General features: G+C 42.8%; 1 protein-coding gene across 3 annotated transcripts in view; it reads right to left on the bottom strand.

Moving 5' to 3' along the window:
• Window positions 1–5991: 5991 nt before the first annotated feature.
• GDPD1 (glycerophosphodiester phosphodiesterase domain containing 1) overlaps window positions 5992–23231 on the bottom strand; it is a 163957-nt gene continuing 146717 nt past the window's right edge. For all 3 annotated transcript variants that reach the window (XM_073616525.1, XM_073616523.1, XM_073616524.1), the window contains one exon: window positions 5992–10300. In XM_073616525.1, the coding sequence (XP_073472626.1) occupies window positions 10178–10300 (123 nt within the window). In that variant the 3' untranslated portion in view covers window positions 5992–10177. The remainder of the gene's footprint in view (window positions 10301–23231) is intronic.

Below are 23231 nucleotides of genomic sequence, written 5' to 3'. Positions count from 1 at the left end.
GTATTACATGCTGTTCATACTCACTCAGTCACTATGATATTCCTTTCCTGTATTCTGGAAAAAAACAGGTTGATCCTGATGCTCTCTATCTCCATCTTCTGTCCAAGTCCCCAATTCAGCTGGGAATTTACAGCTGTGGTGGCCGCTTTGCACATGCTCAGTTTTCATTGAGTTTCTATGCTGAGCATTTCCTCCCTTTCACATCTGAGTAGCCCATGTGACTATAGAGTCATACATGTGGGTGTATACACAGTGGTAAATGACAGCCTACTCCCTCCCTCCTTCTCCATGCCCACTAACCATCTAAAAACAATGGGGGCAGGATATGACATGTAGATTACCCACTTGCCGACTGGCTCACGCCGATATACGTCGGCAGAATGGCACAGCTGCGCAAAACAATGTATAGGTACATTGTTCCCTTTAAGAGCCGCCAGAGGCACAGAGGGGGACCTGATGCGCTTGACCGGCAGGCACGATCGGCGCTGGTCACCCACGATCGCATGCATGAGAGCCAGCACGGGGATTTGTGTGTGTAAACACACAAATCCCTGTTCTGTCAGGGGAGAGGAGACATATAATTTGTTCCTACTAAGTCGGAACAGCGATATGTCTCCTCCCCCAGTCAGTCCTATCCCCATACAGTTAGAAACACTAACTAGGGAACACATGTAACCCCTTGATCGCCCCCTAGTGTTAATCCCTTCCCTACCAGTGACATTTATAGAGTAATCAGTGCATTTTTATAGCTCTGATCACTGTATAAATGTCAATGGTCCGAAAAACGTGTCAAAAGTGTCCGATCTGTCCGCCGCAATGTCGCAGTACTGCTAAAAATCACAGTTAACCGCCATTACCAGTAAAAAAATATATATTAATAAAAATGCCATAAAACTTTCCCATAGTTTATAGACACTATAACTTTTGCACAAACCAATCAATATACACTTATTGCGATTTTTTTTCTTTTTTTTTACCAAAAATATGTAGAAGAATATATATTGGCATAAACTGATGAAGAAATTATTTTTTTTAAAAAATTTTTGCACATATTTATTATACCAAAAAGTAAAAAATTAGTAAGTTTTTTTTTTTAACTTGTTGCTCTTTTTTTGTTTATAGCGTAAAGAATAAAAACCGCAGAGGTGATCAAATACCACCAAAAGAAAGCTCTATTTGTGGAAAAGAAAGGATGCAAATTTAGTTTGGGTACAACGTCGCACGACCGCGCAATTGTCAGTTAATAGGACGCAGTGCCAAATTGTAAAAAGTGCTCTGGTCAGGAAGGGGGTAAAATCTTCCGGGGCTGAAGCGGTTAACGGAGGCTTTACTTATTCTTGCTTTACTTCTAAGACACAGGCTGGAGGGGCATGACACAGCCTGTGACTGTCAGAAATCTGCCCATGCCATGTTATTTCCACAAAATAATGAAGATTTCATTTAAAATATGACAATTTAAAACAGTTTATTCAGCTAAATATTGATTAGGAAAAAAGGAATTTAGATGTTTTTTTTTAAACAGAACTTAGTAAACAAGGTAAAGCTTCATTTGGCTCATTATACCCAATCACATGCAAGGAAGATAAGAAAAACAACATTTTTGCTTACCCATGATTGGATGACACAAGTCAGCAGAGCTTCTGCTCATTTACTAAGCCCTAGACTAGAGCAACTGCATTTTGCAAAGGGTACTGTCTATCTGCCTTTAGTAAATCAACCCCTGTGTGTTTAGTATCACTTTAAAGTCTGGTTGCAAAATTTAAAAAATCACATCTCACAGGGTATGAGACATGAATGTTTGTGCAATGCAACCAAAACGCACATTAAGGCTATAGGTTGCGTTAACACGTGTTAAGGTTGCTGTAGCACTCAACACCTATGTGAAAGAGCCCTCATGATCAAATTTCATATTTCATATACTGATTAATGCATGTTGCATGTACTGGCTATCTGTATTCCGGCATGTTCGCTTATCAACTAATATGACATAATAAGAGATGACATCTGAAGAGTGCTAATAGTGTGCAACCAGAGCATAGCTACCATAAATCATTAGAAGAGCTTTGTCCTACCCTGAAAACTTTGCCAGGAATATTAATTATGATATGATTTTGCTATGGGGCCCCATGATCTGTGGTTACGCCCTTCGTTGCTTAATATCTACATTACTTATTTGCATTACTCAGCCAACATTTACATGCAAATCTTGTGTGGGAAGGGAGGAACGGGAACAAGCACAAGGGTTTTCTAACATGTGGGAAAATCTATGTGTACGATTACACTTCCCACACTTGCAAATGCTTCACTCACTGAAAATGCTGGTTGTCTGTCTTTGTTATCAAAAGTTTGATTCACTGACCAGAAACAAGCATGAAGCCACTAAAGGCAGACACAAACCACGTCGGTGGCTCATAAAGTATTTAAGGCATAGACAACTAACAGAAGTTCTTGGCAAAGTTGTCCTATAAAGGGTAAACAAACTTTACATAAAGTTTCTTTACCCATTTGCCCTGACACCCCCTAGAAAGTGTTCCCACGTATTCTACCCCCTCATGATCTTATGTCCATCTCTGTGTAGTTTGCCCGGGAGATGGATCGGTTTCTATCAATCTACATGCCTCAATGCTGCGGGTCTCAGCGCAACATCTAGGTAAATATAGCTCTTTGAGTAGGGTGGGATGGGCTGCTTAGGGGGGTGGAGGGCAAAGGGGTAAGGAAACTTTCACATAAAGTGAATGACTGTGGAGGTACGTATATTTAGCCTTAAAGTGGAATTAAAGTCAAGTACTCACCTCCGCTCTAGTGATGTAACATCCATGAGCTCCCTTGCTAGTGCAGACATCTCCTCCCTGGCTTATCCAGGGTGCGGGGTCTTTGGCCGTGTTGATTGGCTGACACAGGATAATGTAATTACTGTGCATATGCATGGGAGGTCATTCATCCTGAGATCAGATGTGTTGAGAATGTCCATTGCGCTGAGCATGTGCAGCTCAGTGTACATTCTAAAGATGAGTGTTTCATGTTTCTTCTGTATTCTTCTTTTTAACTTTAGTCCTAACTTTAGTTTCTATTTAAAGTTTTGGATAAGGAAGAAGGGTTAGAAACCCTGTAAAGTTTTCACTGGTATTTTGGGCTCTATTAGAGAAACTTCCTCTCACATAGGACCCATTGACCACTTGAGCCCCGGAAGATTTGGCTGCTCCATGACGAGGCCATTTTTTGCGATTCGGCACTGCGTCGCTTTAACTGACAATTGCGCGGTCGTGCAACGCTGCACCCAAACAAAATTGATGTCCTTTTTTCCCACAAAAAAGGCTTTCTTTTGGTGGTATTTGATCGCCTTTGCGTTTGTTATTTTTTGCGCTATAAACAAAAAAAAGCGCGACAATTTTGAAAAAACACAATATTTTGTACTTTTTGCTATAATAAATATCCCCATTTTTAAAAAAAAAAGCAATTTTTTCTCAGTTTAGGCCGATATGTATTCTTCTACATATTTTGGTAAAAAAAAAATCGCAATAAGCGTATATTGATTGGTTTGTGCAAAAGTTATAGCGTCTACAAAATAGGGGATAGATTTATAGCATTTTTATTATTTTTTTTTACTAGTAATGGCGGCGATCTGCGATTTTTATCGTGATTGTGACATTATGACGAACACATCGGACAATTTTGACACATTTTGGGACCATTGGCATTAACACAGCGATCAGTGCTATAAAAAGACATTGATTACTGTAAAAATGTCACTGGCAGTGAAGGGGTTAACACTAGGGGGCGATCAACGGGTTAACTGTGTTCCCTGGGAGGTGATTCTAACTGAAGGGGTGAGGGGATTGACTAGAGGAAGTGACGGATGGTGGTTCCTAGCTAATAAGAACACACGATCTGTCACTGCTCTCATCACGACCGTCGGCCACGAGCATTGGCACCCCCCGCTGTGCAGCATGCACACGCCTGCTATCCCGCAAGCCGACATATAGCTACGACGGTTCGCGGGATCATGCCAACCTGCCGCAGTATAATGACTGGTCGGCAAGCGGTTAATGTGCTTTGAGTTACAATAGCACATTCATTTGAAAGGGCTGCTTGATGCACACACCACAAAAGGTGCATATAGCATTTTTGGCAGCACACCACAACACACGGTAATGTGGTGCTGTACTTTGCACAGCACTGCAACATACGTCCTTTGGCGAGTTGCACTAGGGTGCCATTCAGAACGAATGAATAAATCGTACTGCATCATACCAACGCATGTATGTAGCCATGGCACAATAGTGTGATTGGGCCCTTACTGTCACAGTAACATGGGTTTCCTGGAAATGAGGGAAAACTTGCAACAGGAACACAGATTTTTTTTTTTTTTTTAATAGCGTAGGGGAAAGGCTAGAGCTCCTGTCAACTTTTTCTTGCTGTCTGTGTCCCTGCCACATATATTTCATTACTCCTGATGTTCCTGAAAACATTATCACAATGAAAGTAATTGATGAGAAATCGCTCTAAGGGAGCCCTAGACAGCAGAAAGAAACAAAAACTAACAGTGGTTCTGATCTTTCCCCACTCTATTCTAAAAAAAGGTTTTGGCTGGGCATACACTTTAAAGGATCATTCTGTCTTCAGTCTACCTGACCCATAGACTTACATTTAGATAGAAGAACAAGTACACAGGAACATACACACATACGCTTTTTAAATTATACACAGAAACATGTTTGTGACAACATTAACACTTATTGTTCAGATCATTTATATTAAAGGGTTATTTCACCTTTACCAAAAAACTGCCTATGCAGGTAAATGGCATTTGTCGGTAAAAACAAACTGTGCAGCTTCGACCAAAGTTAAAGAATGCCCTTGCTATAGGTGTAGGCCATTATGTACCTCCCTGGGTCTGGCTTCCCAGAATGATTCTCACAGAGATGGCATCATCCCATCCTGCCTTGCTGCTAAGGCAGGCCATACTCGGTTCTAATCTTGGGCGGTTCAGCGGGAACCGGCCAAGACTCCAACTGTGTATGGACAGGCTGAATGTACCAAGTTGATTGATCGATCAGCTAGGGTACAACCAGCATGCCAGGTTTTATCTGCGATTATTGCTAGTGACTGCTATAGCTGCTAGCATTAAAACAGACCTTTTTTTCTCATATCTTCATCTTTCCATCTATTAAATCTTCTGCCCTTGTTGTTTTACCTTTGGATAGTAAAACATTTTTTTTCTGCCAGTAAATACCTTATACAGCTCACTTCCTGTTTCTTGTCTGGTAAAAAGTCTAGGCTTATAACATCATGCACAGCTCTCTCTCTCTCACTCTGGTGAGAGTTTGTCAGGAAGGGAGGGGAGGATGAGTCATAAGAGGGCCAATGAGAGCTGGAGGTGTGCCTCTGTGTAAATCCAGGAAGTGAACAGGCAGCAGCTTCAGCTGCTCACAATTAAAATGGATGCAGCCAGACTTAGTGGAGGGAGATTTCTGCAGCATATTTAGCAAGTACAGAATCACAGTATGTATAAAATATAATGCAAAGTGGTTGGAGGGAAGCTTCGGAATGGCAAATGTGTTTTTATTACAAATTATGTGAGCAGACTGTCTGTGTTGATTTCGAGCAAATTTCTTTCCTGCAAGCCGTGGTTGGAGGAAAGAAATTCGCTCTTTGTATGGCTGGCCTCAGACGTTGCTCAAACAAGCGTCTCTTACCTTCATAAGCAGTTTTTTTTTTTTTTCGGTAAAGGTAAACTAACCCTTTAAACTGTTAACATTCACATTTCTATCTAAACAACTAAACGGACTATACAGTAGTTTGCTTTCATAAGCTCACGCTAAAACAAATGTGTGTCTCGCCCTATTGTACATTTACTAATGCCCTCCTGAAGAGAACGAGATTGCCCGGATGTTTTTTGGCCCCAGGGCTAATGTGCAGGAAGAAGTGTCATTCTGGATTGCCCAGCGATTCCCACGAGGTATCATTTATCAATAAAACACAGACTTCAGATTGTTTTATATATAAAAGATTTATTTCAGGACAGCGTGTGGACATTTCAGCAGCCCACTTGACTGCACAGAGCCCTCATTGCTGCTGCTTTACTTTAATTTTTTTTATTCACTTGGCATGGCTTATTAGTATTAGCAGAGATTTAATCAAAGCAAATCTGTACAATGTCCTTACTAAAGGAAAGATCTGCCATTGGTGACAGGGAATGAATAGGGAGTATGGCATGCTGAATTGTGATGTACCATGCAAGTTCCTGGTTCATCTCCATTAATATGATTTTCTGAGTAAATCTGGACCTGGTCTATGTGACAGATCAGGTATAAAACAGAGCTGTTTTTCACATAACTGTTGCTTCATAACTGTTCCCATGCCAAGTCTAAAGAGCTAAAATGATGCACTTCAGTCAACTATAGACAAAGAAAAAGACGTATATGGGCTAAATAGAAATAATAATACCCAATAAAGTTTTAACTCCATCCAAAGATTTAGGTGAAGTGGAAGAGTCAGAATGCTAGACAAGGATCATTACCTGGTCCCCAGATTAGTAAGGACTGCAGAACGTGGCAAAATCACCAAGTCTAGGAATACTGTACATGAATAACTTAGAGCTGAAATCCAGGAACTGCTTATTTATGTCTAGGGGGCCAGATAAAGAAGTTTTACTTAACTGATCCTCTACTCCAGCAGGCTCCTCAGTGCTGCTAGACTGGTCCCCATAGCCTCTTCTCCCCTGCACTCCAGCAGTTGAATACCCTCTAATGGACTAAGACTGATGGAGAGCCCTATAATGGACTTGAGGACGTCAAGGGACAGTTCACTGCTAAAGCATATGGCAGCGCCACCTGCTGGAGGAGCATGGATCGGGTAAGTAAGAGCATTTTTCCTGTTAGACAGAAACATGCAGTCAACCCTTTTAATTTTCCCAGAGTTGGGCTTTAAGCAAGATCAGATCATTGTGTTCATAATAAAAAGGCCTTGTCATAAGGCTAGGTTCAGTCATATGTTTAGCTAAAGTTCTTGGTTAGGATTAAACTTAGATTAGTGTGTGGCCATCCCTGTACAACAGAAGTCAGTCGTTGGATGTTGAATGCACAAGTTTGAAAACTTTTGTGGATCAGCAGGTGCAGCCCCTGATCAATGTATTCTGACAGTGCCGGGTCCCGCTGTCAGAATACAAGGTCCTAGCAGAGAGGTTGGATTACCTCCATCCATCTCGCTTGTGTGGATGGAGGAATCCGTTTGTTTTCCTTTTGTTCAGCCTGCTGGCTGAATGAAAAAAAAATAAACGGATCTTCTATGGCCAGCTTTACTGAGACGTAAATCAGTTACGACTCTATGAATCACAAACAAAATATATGACATATAAGGAGATAGAGGACTAATTTACTATATATGTTCCCAAAGCTGTAAAAAAGAGTTATTAATAACATTAAAGGGGAAGTACAGCCAAAGCTCTCTGCTCAGGGACCTCTGAGAATCGTGCGATCAGCAATCTTTGATCGCTTGGTTCTCAGTGTTAGAGCCGGCGGGGGACAGTTGCTAACATCCACCTAGGTAAGTGTGATAAGTATGGAAGGGCAGAGCAGAGAGCCGGTGACTGACAGTCACCGACTCTCTGCTCAGGGAGCTCAGAGAGCCATGCGATCAGCGTTTTTTTGAACTCTTGGTTCTCAGTGTTAGAGTCTGCGTTCTTGGCAGCAATCATTTATCTGCATGCCATATGCATGTACAGTATATGATACACTGCAGATTCCTTGTGTCAGCGTAGCAAAATATGGAGTGTGTGCACATACCCAATACAATGTTTTTCTCTTGTAACCCACCATGGTTCATATTGTATACTATTATATCATATTGTATAATACATGATCACTACACTAGACTACAAAGAGATATTTTCAAACAAATGGGCATTCATGTAATCATATGAAAATATATGAGCATAATACAGTAACCGTTTACATTAGGTAATCCTCTTTTACTGCTATGACACCATTTCAGTGCTTAAAGTGAACCTGTTAGGTCCTACAATGTGTGCAAATTAAGAATACTAGCTAAGTACAAGTACTGCCTGGACCTACCTGTATTTACTTCTGTCCCTGAGTGCCTAGGCAGAACTGTGGATCTCGGGCCCAGGCTGTATACAAGTCCTCAACTCCTGTCCAAGAAGCATAGCCCCTCCAGTTCCAAACCCCACCCCTGCGTTATTATAATCCTATTATAACTGTCGTTGTCTAGTTGAGGATCTGGTATTGGACTGTTAAATGGCAGGGGCAAGGCTTAGAATAGGTTCCTCCCACAAGCTGCTTGCACTTTCACAGTCGTCTTAGTTAACATAGTCACAAACTTTGCAGAAGTTTTATAGTATTGTGTAGGAGAAAAGGAGAGCATGCTTGTGTCCTTGTCCTAGAAAGTACCTTTTACCAAAGAATGAAAACCTCACACCGGTCTGTAAACAAATCGGATTAGGTGCTATGCAGGGCTGAAAGAGACTGCATTTTACAAATGGCCAAGGAACAGTTATGAAGTAATGCTAATATGATAAAAAATGTAAACATGGACACAGCATGAGTGCTTATTCACAGGATTCTGTGTTAACCCTCAGTAAATTGAGTATTGTGTATTCTACTCTATTGCCTGCAAGAGATATTCTGTATGGACTACTGTCAGCCAGGGCCCACTATCTTCAAAAGGAAGAGACACAACACCAATGTTTCTAAAAGGAAAACTATAATGGTTTTGGGTTTATTTATATTTTATATTTTTAAAGTGTATCTATAGTAAAAAACCTTTTAAGACGTGAATGAATTGGGTTAGGAGGATTTGAACCCCTGTTGGGCCAAAGCTCCATTAAAGATTTCATCTCTTTTACTGTCCCAAGTGACAACATTTTTGAATGTAGTAATGATCTCAAACAGTAACATAGGCAGAAATAAAGTTATTTTTATTGGTAGAAAAGGAGAAGGCCAAAACCTCTGTCAGTTTTTTATTACTGTTTATATCCCTGTTGCAGTCAATTCCAGTCTGGTGAATATGTTGTCAAAGTAGCAGTATGTAGGCATCTCTTTAACAGAGCTCCAGATGGTAGTAAAACTCCAACAGGGTTTCTAATACTTCCAGACTAACCAAAACAAAGCTGTTCTTTATATATTAACTATTTACATCAAATCTTTGTTTTACATATAAATATTTAATACAGGATGCACCCATGATACTGGCATCACAGAGCATTCTGGGTTTTCTAAAGAGGGAGCACAGCATTAGCTGTTTACTTTGACTCTGTTTCCGACCAAAAATCTGTATAGACATTTGGAAAGATACAAAAGAGAGGGGGTTGAGTCACTGATCTGACTCATTCACTTGCGTGTAGAAAAATCAGTTTGAGCTATTGCGCTCTGTAAACAGGCTTTTGCAGCAGCTTAGATCAGGAGAACCTGGAAAATGTAATAGAAGCTCACACCCCTCAATTGCTTGCTGCATATGAAAGTAAACAAATATTCATATGCAATATTTTATATTTACCTACAAAAAAAATTATTTTTTTTTTAAATCCTGACCATAATAAATAACATGTATACAAAACCACTATATATTCACTTTAAATGTGTACTTGATAACAACACATGAATATATCAGGTACCTCAAAACAGCTTGATGTTCATTCTCTTCCTTTTGAGAAGATGTTTACTGCCTCTGATCTCATTTAAAAATATTCATTATAAAAGTTCTCAGTAAAAAATAAAACCATGCTCAAAGTGTTCCTGTTCTAGCAGATGCTTTGAGATGTGCTTTCCTACTGATAAATGGAAGAAAAATATGTGGGATAACCCCATCTGTGCATATGTTTCCACAATGATAAATTCAGAATTCCATCATGATCCTAAGTGAGACTGTGCAGATGAGAACGAATTAAAAAAGAATCAGATTATCCATAATTAAACACTGTGTACATTCCACGTCAGACTGTCCGTAGGAATAGACACCTTTTGTTTCTCTTAAATATACACACTTACATTTTAGTCCCCATTCTGTTTAGCCTATATACAAATGTAAACTATACAAGATCTTTTTTAAATACATATGTATAAGAATCTAAGTATTTCCTACTAGGCCATGCATGAGGTATGATGACATAATTGTACAGTAACTTCAGTCAGATGAATGGCTCTTGAACCCCTCACATATCTCAGTGAAGGTAAGACTCCAAGAATGTTTTCAGTCTGGTGGGATAGTCCGTCATTACACCGGTGGCACCCAAATCAAAGGCTCTTTTATATTCTTCTTCATTGTTCAACACCCAGATGTAAACCTAAAAAACAGACGTTTTTGTGAGTTTGATTTCAAATATGTTTCAGCTGTTTTACACTAAAATTACACATTAAAAGGGTTTCATGCTAGAAACTCCCTGATAAAAAATATTCTATTTTCTTAAAAAGCTACAATGCAGTTGCATAGAGATTTACATTTCCCCTTGTACATAATACAGGGATCTTCTACCTCTCTGAGTCTCACCACAGCCACCTGTGCAAGCAGAGCATCTCAAACCTTGCTGGAATGTACCCCAAGACTGGGCAGGCCCCTTAATATCACTGGTGTCTTTGGTGTCAATTGTTTTTTTTGGCACTGTAGAGTACTATAGAGCAGGGGTCCCCAACCCCTTGGCCGCGGTATTGGTCCATGGCCTGCTGGGGGCTGGGCCACATGGTGAGGGGGGGTTAGGTGAGTGAGCCAGCACAACCTGCTCTGCCTCCCTCTAACCACCAGAGGGCACCTGCTCCCAATGCCACTACTCCCTTCATTCTCTGTGGCCATGAAGAAGGAGAAGGGGAGGGAGGAGAGCTGATCAGGGACAGGATTTTGTAGAGCACTGGTGAGACTCAGGTTGCTCCCCCAACACTCCAGCCACATACACCCCCGAGGTGACAGGTGCCAAAAACCCATCTGATCACCTCATGCTTTTGCTCAGATTTTCGATTTCTGGGTCAGCCATGCCAGGGAATATATGGAAAAAGTTTGAACTTCTCACTCCCCCTTCACCCCTCTTTTTTTTTTTTTCTAGGTGGTTATTGTGCCTCCTTGCAATCACTGTTACTCTCTAGCTGACACAAATATCACTCCTGTCCCCTGATTGTTTTGGCTCATCCACAATGTGAGCTAACAATTATGTCTTAATCAAAGTGATATCTCTCCGGTCAGTGGAGGGTCTGTCTTCTGTGCAGTCGGTCACTGGTGCCATGGAGGTTTGCGGAACACGGCTGTAGAGTACTGTATAATTAAAGCTGAAGTTTCGGTATGAAGATTTTTGTATAGTTACATTGGTTCAGCTTGAACCAATGTTAAGTATGTATATGCCATTATGCCATATATGCAGGATCCCCATAGAAGCCGGTAATCACTGCAGCAGGCACTGCTACTACAGTAATTGCTACTATCTTCAGGGTCATGTGACAAACAGCTACTGTACTGCTTATGGAACACTGGAAGTCACTCTCTCTGCACAAATGCCATTCAAAGAACACTTTGGATTTTCACAATGAATGCAAAATTTTTCTGATTGGATGAAGTGTAAATTGTGTCCAATCAGAGAACACTTTGCATTCATGAAGAGAATACAAAGATCCCTGAATGTCAGTAAGGCCAAGCAAACAATATGCAACAGGGAAGTCCCTTGGCATGGGATCTGGAAGCTAGTGGAGATCACTGGGGCCCAATACAGTGATTTCAAGCATCCACAGGGATCCGACAGGTATGGCATATACAGTATCTCACAAAAGTGAGTACACCCCTCACATTTTTGTAAATATTTTATTAAATCTTTTCATGTGACAACACTGAAGAAATTACACTTTGCTACAATGTAAAGTAGTGAGTATACAGCTTGTATAACGGTGTAAATTTTCTGTCCCCTCAAAATAACTCAACATACAGCCATTAATGTCTAAACCACTGGCAACAAAAGGGAGTACACCCCTAAGTGAAAATGTTCAAATTGGGCACAAAGTGTCAATATTTTGTGTGACCGCCATTATTTTCCAGCACTGCCTTAACCCTCTTGGGCATGGAGTTTACCAGAGCTTCACAGGTTGCTACTGGAGTCCTTTTCCACTCCTCCATGATGACATCATGGAGCTGGTGGATGTTAGAGACCTTGCGCTCCTCCACCTTCCATTTGAGGATGCCCCACAGATGCTCAATAGGGTTTAGGTCTGGAGACATCCTTGGCCAGTCCATCACCTTTACCCTCAGCTTCTTTAGCAAGGCAGCAGTCATCTTGGAGGTGTGTTTGGGGTCGTTATCATGTTGGAATACTGCCCTGTGGCCCAGTCTCCAAAGGGAAGGGATCATGCTCTGCTTCAATATGTCACAGTACATGTTGGCATTCATGGTTCCCTCAATGAACTGTAGCTCCCAGGTGCCGGCAGCACTCATGCAGCCCCAGACCATGACAATCCCACCACCATGCTTGACTGTAGGCAAGACCCACTTGTCTTTGTACCCCTCATCTGGTTGCCACCATACACGCTTGACACCATCTGAACCAAATAGGTTTATCTTGGTCTCATCAGACCACAGGACATGGTTCCAGTAATCCATGACCTTAGTCTGCTTGTCTTCAGTAAACTGTTTGGGGGCTTTCTTGAGCATCATCTTTAGAAGAGGCTTCCTTCTTGGACGACAGCCATGCAGACCAATTTAGTGCAGTGTGCGGCGTATGGTCTGAGCACTGACAGGCTGACCCCCCATCCCTTCAACCTCTGTAGCATGGCTGGCAGCACTCATACGTCTATTTCCCAAAAACAACCTCTGGATATGACACTGAGCACGTGCACTCAACTTCTGGTCGACCATGGTGAGGCCTGTTCTGAGTGGAGCCTGTCCTGTTAAACCGCTGTATTGTCTTGGCCACCGTGCTGCAGCTCAATTTCAGGGTCTTGGCAATCTTCTTATAGCCTAGGCCAGTGATGGCGAACCTTGGCAACCCAGATGTTTTGAAACTACATGTCTCATGATGCTCAACTACACTGCAGAGTGCATGGGCATCCTGGGAAATGTAGTTCCAAAACATCTGGGGTGCCAAGGTTCGCCATCACTGACCTAGGCCATCTTTATGTAGAGCAACAATTCTTTTTTTCAGATCATGAGAGAGTTCTTTGCCCTGAGGTGCCATGTTGAACTTCCAGTGACCAGTATAAGAGAGTGAGAGCGATAACACCATATTTACCACTTCTGCTCCCTATTCACACCTGAGACCTTGCAACACTAACAAGTCGCATGACACCAGGCAGGGAAAATGGCAAATTGGGCCCAATTTGGACATTTCACTTAGGTTCATATTCACTTTTGTTGCCAGCGGTTTAGACATTAATGGCTGTGTGTTGAGTTATTTTGAGGGGACAGCAAATTTACACTGTTATACAAGCAGTACACTCACTACTTTACATTGTAGCAAAGTGTCATCTCTTCAGTGTTGTCACATGAAAAGATATAATAAAATATTTACAAAAATTTGAGGGGTGTACTCACTTTTGTGAGATACTGTACATGCTTACATTGGTCTAGCTTAGGCCAATTGCCATACCTGAAGCACTTGCCGACTACCTCACGACGATATACATTGGCAGAATGGCACGGGCAGGCAGAGTAATGTATGGGTACGTTACTCCCCCCCCCCGGTGCCCGAGACGGTCGGCATCATTGCAGGAGCGATCTTTCCTGAGGGGGAGGCCACTGAATCATGGCCACCCCCTCGTGATCGCTCCTGACGAATGGGAAGCTTCCTCTGCTTCTGAAACTGTAAACAGAAGCAGAGGAAGTGATGTAATCTCGCCTCGTGTTGGTCTTTTCGTCCGGAGCCCGAGGAGAGAAGACATCACTGTGAGTTTGCACCAACAGCACACTAACACCAGTACACATAGGCACACAAATCACCCCCCTGCACCCCCTGTCACAGTGACACCAATAGCAGTTTTCATTTTTTTACTGATCACTGCATTGGTGTCATTTTGTGACTGTTATAAGTGTTAGGGCAAATAGTGGTAGGCCCCTTTAGGTCTAGGGTACCCCCCCTAATAAAGGTTTAACCCTTTGATCGCCCCCAGTTAACCCTTTCACCCCTTTGTCACCATTGTCACTAATCACACATTTTTCTGATCGCCGTATTGGTGTCATGGGTGACGCTAGTTAGCCTGTTAGTTATTTAGGTTCACCGTCAGCTTTTTATAGCGTCAGGTATCATCATATACTACCTAATAAAGGTTTTAACCCCCTGATTGCCCCCTAGTTAACCCTTTCATCCCCTCTTACCAGTGATCACTGTATAAGTGTCACGGGTGACGCTAGGTAGAAAGTTAGTTATTTAGGTTCACCGTCAGCTTTTTATAGCGTCAGATACCCCCATATACTACCTAATAAAGGTGTTAACCCCCTGATTGCCCCCTAGTTAACCCTTTCACCAGTGATCACCGTATAAGTGTTACAGGTGACGCTGGTTAGTTAGTTTGTTTTTTATACCCGCCGTTTATTACCCAATAAAGGTTTAACCCCCTGATCGCCTGGTGGGTGATATCAGTTAGGTTTTAGGGTCTGCGTCACCCCAGGCAGCGTCAGATTAGTGCCAGTACCGCTAACACCCACGCACGCAGCATACACCTCCCTTAATGGTATAGTGTCTGAACAGATCAATATCTGATCTGATCAGATCTATACTAGCGTCCCCAGCAGTTTAGGGTTCCCAAAAACGCAGTGTTAGTGGGATCAGCCCAGATACCTGCTAGCACCTGTGTTTTGCCCCTCCGCCCAGCCCAGCCCACCCAAGTGCAGTATCAATCGATCACTGTCACTTACAAAACACTAAACACATAACTGCAGCGTTCTCAGAGTCAGGCCTGATCCCTGCGATCTCTAACAGTTTTTTTTGGTAGCGTTTGATACAGTTGCTGACAGCCTAGTAGCTTTTTTACCTGTGAGTCTCACTAATGTACCAGTAAATTTAGAGCCCAAAATGACAAATCGAAGGTACACTAGTGAAGAGGCCTACACATTTCTGAGCATGACAGATAGTGAAGAGGAAGTCACTCATCTGTCAGATTCAGGCTCAGAATACGATCCTGTAGACCACAGCGGCTCAATGACAGATAGCTCTGACGACGGAGTTGTGGTCCTTGCCAAGGTCAGGCCGCTCATCCTTCTGGTGAACTGGCAAGCACCAGTGGTCTAGTACACCCTGGCCTTACATGCAGCACTACAGTATCACGTGGTGACGTGGCAAGTCCCATAAGTGTAGTTCAAGCTAGTGAGGTGACACCCGCTATTATTGTCCCTCCTGTCCTGAAAATCCTGGTCTTTGCATTGGTGAATGTTTTGAACGCTACCATACACTAGTGTTTTAGCGTAGGGTACAGCACTGCACAGACTAGAACACACTTTCACAGGGTCTCCCAAGATGCCATCGCATTTTGAGAGACCCGAACCGTTACAGTTACAAATAAAAATGTAAAAAAAAAAAAAAAAAAAAAAAAAGCTAAAATAAAAAAAAACTCAAAAGAATATTTAAATTAAAAAAAACAAAAATAGTTGTCGTTTTATTGTTCTCTCTCTCTCTATTCTCTCTCTATTGTTCTGCTCTTTTTTACTGTATTCTATTCTGCAATGTTTTGTTATTAGGTTTTATCATGTTTGCTTTTCAGGTATGTAATTTTTTTATACTTTACTATTTATTGTGTTTTATTGTTAACCATTTTTTTGTTTTCAGATACGCTATTCAGCTGCAGCGTGGGTTTATTTATCTTGACAGCAACAGCATTTGCTCCCACGATACATAAAGCCGTGACTCCAGAGCTGTAGGAGGTGATTTCACCACCACAGTTAAAAAAATGAGCATATATGCCGAAGCATGATGGCAGCAGGGGTGGAGGAGCGATTTGCTCCTAACTTTTGGGACGGATGCCCCCATGCTTCGGCATATATTTTTTAGGCCATTCAGCTGCAGCACTGATTTATTTATCTTGACAGCAACAACATTTGCTCCCACGATACATAAAGCCGTGACTCCAGCGAAGTAGGAGGTGATTTCACCACCACAGTTAAAAAGAAAATGGTGCATGTATGCCCATCATTAGAAGTGGGTGGATGAAGGTAAGTATTCTAATGGTGGGCATACCCACCGATCAATCTCTTTTTTTCGTTCAGCCCACAGGTTGCATCAAAAAAAAAAGATTACAATATATGCCCAACAAGGACCAGCAATGTACTGGTATGTTGCTGGACTTTGAGTGGTTATACCAGAATGATGCCTGCAGGTTTAGGTATCATCTTGGTATAATTATTTTCAGCCAGCGATCAGCTTTCATGTAAAAGCAATCCTAGCGGCTAATTAGCCTCTAGACTGCTTTTACAAGCAGTGGGAGGGAATGTCCCCCCTCCCACCGTCTTCCATGGTTTTCTCTGGCTATCCTGTCCCAACAGGGAACCTGAGAATGCAGCCGGTGTTTCCGCCAGCTGACCACAGAGCTGATCAGAGACCAGAATGGCTCCAATCATCTCTATGGCCTAAGAAACCGGAAGCTACGAGCATTTCATGATCTTTAAAAAAAAAAAAAAAAAAAGCACCCCTGTCCCCCCCTGCTCTCACGCAAAGGCGAACGCAAGCGTTGGTCTGGCGTCATATGTAAACAGCAATTGCACCATGCATGTGAGGTATCACCGCAAATGTCAGATCGAGGGCAGTAATTTTAGCAGTAGACCTCCTCTGTAAATCTAAAGTGGTAACCTGTAAAGGCTTTTAAAAATGTATGTAGCTTGTCACCGCTGCATGTTTGTGCGCAATTTTAAAGCATTTCGTGTTTGGTATCCATGTACTCGGCCTAAGATCATCTTTTTTTTTTCATCAAACATTTGGGCAATATAGTGTGTTCTAGTGCATTAAAATTAAAAAATGTGTTTTTTTTTCCCAAAAAAAATGCGTTTGAATAATCGCTTCGCAAATACTGTGTGAAAAAAAAAAACGAAACACCTACCATTTTAATCTGTAGGGCCTTTGCTTTAAAAAAATATATAATGTGTGGGGGTTCAAAGCAATTTTTTTGCAAAAAAAAAAAATTTTTTCATGTAAACAAAAAGTGTCAGAAAGGGCTTTGTCTTCAAGTGGTTAGAAGAGTGGGTTAGAATGTTGTGCATAAAATGCCAGGACAGTTCAAACCCCCCCCCCAAATGACCCCATTTTAGAAAGTAGACACCCCAAGCTATTTGCTGAGAGGCATGTCGAGTCCATGGAATATTTTATATAAGTTGCGTATATTGTTTGCACAAAGTTGTCACTAAATGATATATTGCTCAAACATGCCATGGGATATGTGAAATTACAATCCAAAATACATTCTGCTGCTTCTCCTGAGTACGGGGATACCACATGTGTGAAACATTTTGGGAGCCTAGCCGCGTACGTGATCCGAAAACCAAGCACCGCCTTCAGGCTTTCTTTTTTTTTTGTAAATTCTTTTTATTCAAGTTTTCATATATACAACAACCACAGGGCCGCCAACATGGCAGAGCCCAGACTTGGCCTCGCAGGGCCCCAACATTGAAACCCATCCAATGACACCCCCCCCCCCCAAAACCCTCTCCCCTCCCCCCCGTCACGGCCCAAATTCAAAATTCAGATTGACCAATGTATATTTAAAACTCCTATATTTTAAATTATCTCACCGCTGAGAAAGACTGATTTTCATCTCATTATAGGTTCTCAATCCACCATCATCCGTTCAATCCTCCAATGTCTTCAGGTTAGGTAGAATTCTCACACATTAGTTTTTGACTTCCTCCTGTTACTCTTTAAAGATTGTATTGGTATGGCTATCCTACTGTATTTTCAGCTCCATACCATGCCTGCCATACCTTATCGAATTTTTTTCTACAACCTCTAGCCTGGTAAGTAGATTTGTAAAAAGGCATCATATTATTTACCAACTTCTTCCAAAATGCGACGTCTGGAGCCTGTGGATCTTTCCATTTGAGTAAAATGACCTTTTTAGCATAAAAAAGCAGAATAGTGAGCAATGTTCTTAGTGCCCTGGTCTGAACCACCTCTTGTTCCAGTCCCAACAGACATACCTTGATATTTAAAGGAATAGGGATTGTGAGAAGGTCCGAAATGCATGAAAGGACCTCCTCCCAATATCTTTTGAAAATATGACCAGCATTAGCCGGGGAAAAAGAACATCTCCAGCATTCCGCTGAGGCTGACCCAAAAATCTTTCCTAATCTTGCCGGAGTAAAGTAACTCCTGTGAAGAAATTTGAATTGAATCAACCTATCCCTGGCTGACACCAAATGTCTAAACAGTTGATCCCATACTTCCTCCCAATCCTATCCCTGAAGCTCTGGATCCTCCAGTTCCCATTTGCTTCTGGTTTTTACTATTGCTTTTGGTGTAATTTTGAAAAATACTTTGTAAGATTTGGAGAGGGGTTTGTCTAGAGCATCCTCCGATAACATTGATTTAAGAGTGGACGGGAAAGATTCCACTTTACGGACCCTGAATTGTGACTGGTACGCATGCCGAAGTTGTAAGTAACGGAATAAATAGACATTTTCCAAGTTGTGTCTTGACTTTAACTGGGGAAACGTCAGAAGATCTCCAAGAGCTGTTATGTCCCCTAGTGTCTTAATTCCCTTTATTGCCCATATCATGGGGTCAGGTAAGTTGTAAGTGCTGCAGCATAGGATTCATCCACAGCGGAGTCGTGGGCGAAAAACCATGAAAGCTTGGAGAAGCCAAATGAACTGCCATGTCCCAAGCTTTTACAGTAGCCTTCATAGTAGTAGTTAATGGTAATTCAGATTTAAGCCCCCTAAATAATGCCATACGCAGGCTTTCATAGGACCCCAAGTGAGCCGCTTCCAACACCGTGGCTGCGTCCCCTTCATCCATGATTAATCATCTGCGTGCAAAAACCATCTGCCCTGCCAGATAGTACTTGTGCCAATCTGGGAGTGCCAGTCCCCCCCCCCCCGTCACCCGGTTCTTGAAGTACCATAAGCCCAATCCTGGGGGGTTTTGGGGCCCACAAAAAGGAGCCCACTATGCCATCCAATTGATGAAAAAATTATTTTGGGATCCACACTGGTGCATGTCTCAAAAAGTATAGAATCACTGGCAGGACCTTCATTTTGAGTAGACTGATCCTGCCTATTAGAGACAGTGGAAGCCTAGTCCAAGCCTGAGTTTTTTGTTTGAGGAAAGTTATCAGTGGGAGTAAGTTGAGGGACATGTAATCATTTATATTTGCTGTAACCTTTACCCCAAGGTATTTCATAGACGATACCCATTGTAGCGGCAGATCCGGATCAACACCGTTTTTTGCTCTGTCATCTAATGGAAGTATTGAGGACTTATTCCAATTCACTTGTAACCCTGAAAACCTGGCAAAATCATCCAAGATTTCCAGTACCACTGTTAGTGAGTTCTTTCGGATCTGTCAGAAACAAGAGCATATCATCTGCGTAGAGTGCAACTGTTTCGTGGATGGTGCCCACTTTGATATCCTGCACCCTCCCTGAGACCCTTAAGGCAATGGCCAAAGGCTCCATCACAAGAGCGAAAAGGAAGGGGGACAGAGGGCAACCCTGCCTTGTGCCTCTACCTATCGCAAAAAAGGGAGACACCCTCCTACCCATGCGTATCGCCACCCTAGGGTTTTTGTATAACAGAGAGACCCACTTCCGAAATTGGAGTCCGAATCCCATGTCCTCCAGTACCTTACTCATGAATTGCCAATCTACAGAGTCAAAGGCCTTTGCTATGTCTAGGGATACCACTATTTTAGATTCAGAGTCTGTGGAGGGAAGCTGTAAATGTGTGAACAGTCTCCTTAGATTGGTGTCTGTCGATTTTCCCGGCATGAAACCTGTTTGATCTATATTAACTATTGTCTGGATAACCTGGGCAAGTCTGGTTGCTAATACCTTGGTTAAGATTTTTAGGTCTGTATTTAGTAGGGCTATAGGGCGATACGATGCACAATCAGTCAGGTCCTTCCCTGGTTTTGGCAGGAGAATCATATATGCTTCCATCATTGAGTCAGGTAGGGAGGAGTGCTCTAGACAATGTTCCAGTAGCCAGTTGAATCTACCTGCCAATAGTTCAATATTCGCCTTATAGAAGTCAGCTGGGATACCATCTGGCCCTGGGGCCTTGTTGGGCGGAAATGCACATATTGCAGCTTCTATTTCCTTAATTGTTATTTTGGCCTCCAATAAGGTGCAGTCTTCCTCTGACAATCTAGGTATAGGTAGACTCTACAGTACATTATCCGATTCCGCCGTGTCATATGGAGGAATGGGAGAATATAGCGACGAGAAAAAATCCACAAATTCCTGCATGATAAGTACCGGATCACTAACCATCGTCCCACTCCCATCCTTAATAACCGGGATGTGAGCCATCGGAGGGTGATCCGCTACCAGCATGGCCAGGAGCTTTCCATTTTTGTCCCCCTCAGCGAAAATTTTATGTGTTTTCTGAGATTCCTCTGACTTTGTCTGTCCTTTAACCAGTAGTGACAGACGCCGTCTGACCTCCAGTAGGGATTCATACGAGTCCCTCGATGGGGATTCCGCATGTGCCCTGGCCTGTTCTCTCTCTTCCTGTTGCAGGTTTTTATATTCCTCGTTCTCATTTACCCTGGCGGTCTATATGGCCGATATGGATTCCCCTCTGACGACCGCCTTGAAGGCGTCCCAGACCACCGGGGGCCCTGCCGCATCTACATTGGACGTCCAATAGTTTTTAGTCGCCTCCTCCAGCTGAGCAGCAAACTGTTCATGCTGCAACCAACCGGGGCATAAACGCCAACCCCCCCTCCCCCCCCAAACGCCAACCCCCCCTCCCCCCCCCCCCCCCCGTCCTTACGGCCAGAGTGAGAAAGAGAGGATTATGATCCGACAGACCCCCTGCCAGGTAATCAATACTTGACACATACTGTAGCATAAGATTATTACCGAAGGCTAGGTCTATTCTCGCTGAGGAACCATGAGCTGTCGACATGTGGGAGAAGCATCTATCTGCTGGATGCTTCCATCGCCATATCTCCTCCACTCCGACCGTGGAGGCCCAACTCCTCAGATCAGCAGAGCTTATCCTGCCCGGGTTGGAGGAGTCCAACGCCGCATCCAGCACGGCATTGAAATCCCCCAACATGACCAGGGGCAAATGTAAAAATTGTGCCAGTCTTGACACCATGTCATACAGAACTTGAACCTGGAAAGGCAGAGGCACATATACATTTATTAACAACATGCGACTGTTAAGAATGTCCATTACCACTGCAGCATACCTGCCCTCTGGATCTGTAACTACATGTTGAATAGTACAAGGAACAGACACTCCCCTCGCAAACGTGGAATATGTGGAGTGAACAGCTTTTTGGATCCACTGTTTGTGCAAGGCCATAACTTTACTACCCTCCAAATGGGTTTCTTGTAGAACAACTAGGTGAGGTTTATAATGCTTTAAATAGTGAAAGACCGAGGCCCTCTTGAATTTGTTGTTGAGACCCCTGACGTTCCAGGACACTATATTAATTTTATCCGTCATGACTTTTTCTATCCTTAGGACCAATAGTATGGAACGCCAGGGGACCCAATCGTTCCCCCCCCAACTGTGTCACCCACACTCAATAACATTAGGAGATTCCTACACCAGATAAAAGGTTCAGATATTTGGGCTGTGACAGAGATACCTTCCCCCCTGCTATTATACCAGAAAAAGTCCCCAACAAAACTCAAAAACAGTTCTGGTATGTAGCTTCATCCCAAAAAACCATCAAAAAAACTTCTTGTGAGATCTGGTCGTTGCGATCAACAGTTCTGCAGCTCAGTGTCGAATCCACCTGTATTCTCTTCGCTCCAGCTCAAAAATAATTCAACGGAGCATCCAGAAAAAATAAAAGTATTAACAAACGAAAAAGTACCTCAGCACGAGTTGAGGAGAGAAACATTCCTCCATTGCGGATATATAGAAAGCTCCACTGGATGCGTCCTCCTTTTGGGGTTATTGGATGGTAGTTTAATGTGTAATCTCAGATCATCGCCGTCACATCAGCATTTGGTCCTCACTCACTATTGGGTTCTCGGTCCATCAGGCCTCCAATCCAGCATATTCTTGACCCTTTGGTGAAATTTGCCCCCTGAGAGTGAGTGATATCTTCCACATCAGAGACCCTCAATTCCACAGTAGTAAGCCGCCCCCTGATCTTATCAAGATCATGCCTTATCAGAGTACATTCAGACGATAGGTGATCAATTCTACCCATAAGTTCCGACTTACTGGTGTTAATGGCTTCTAGGATCGGTCTTATTATGGCGTCCGTATCCACAGCCCCCTGTGAGTCCTCCGCTTGTTCAACTTCTACTTCCAGCTCTGCAGCATCTCTTTCCGTCGCCATCTTCCCTGATGTCAGTGTGGCACGCTTTGCTGAACTCCGTGCAGGCAAGATGGCGGGGGCGGAGTCTTTCATCCCGTCCTTCGTGGAGCGGGTATGGCGCTGTTCGTTTGCAGCTTTCTGCTGCTTCTTGGAGGTCGAGGAATGCATCCTTTTGATCCTGACAGCTTCCTCTGTAGGATGGTTTTCCTGGAATGGCGGATTGAGTGCTCCTAAATCGCGGATTAGTACAGGATAGACAGAGCCTCTGAGAATTGCTTGCTGCCTGGCTCACATCCGGCCACGCCCCCATCGCCTTCAGGCTTTTTAAGGGTGTACATTTTTTATTTCACTCCTCACTGCCTATCACAGTTTCAGAGGCCATAGAATGCCCAGATGGCACAACCCCCCCCCCCCACCCCCCAAAATGACCCCGTTTTGGAAAGTAGACATCCCAAGCTATTTGCTGAGAGGCATGTTGAGTATTTTGCAGATCTCACTTTTTGTCACAAAGTTTTGAAAATTGAAAAAAGAAAAAAAAAATGTTTTCTTTTCTTTCTTCATTTTCAAAAACAAATGAGAGCTATATTACATTTTTGTTTTTGCATTTAGAACCATTTTAAGGGACAGTTCACACCACATGCAGTCCAGCGCGTTTTTTTTTCTGCATCAAAAACGCATGGAAAGTAGGTTATATGATTTTCAATGGCATAGTCCACACCAGTGCTTGCAGTTCCAGAAAATAAAGTCGAACATGCTGCGTTGTTCCTGCACTGGACTGTACTGAAATGCTGTAAAACGCACCTAAATGCACCGGAACAC

The sequence above is a fragment of the Aquarana catesbeiana genome, linkage group LG02 (genome assembly GCF_042186555.1).
Source record: "Aquarana catesbeiana isolate 2022-GZ linkage group LG02, ASM4218655v1, whole genome shotgun sequence".
Classification (NCBI taxonomy): Eukaryota; Metazoa; Chordata; class Amphibia; order Anura; family Ranidae; genus Aquarana; species Aquarana catesbeiana.
Note: the sequence above shows the minus strand (reverse complement) of the source record. Positions and strands in the feature narration are given on the sequence as shown.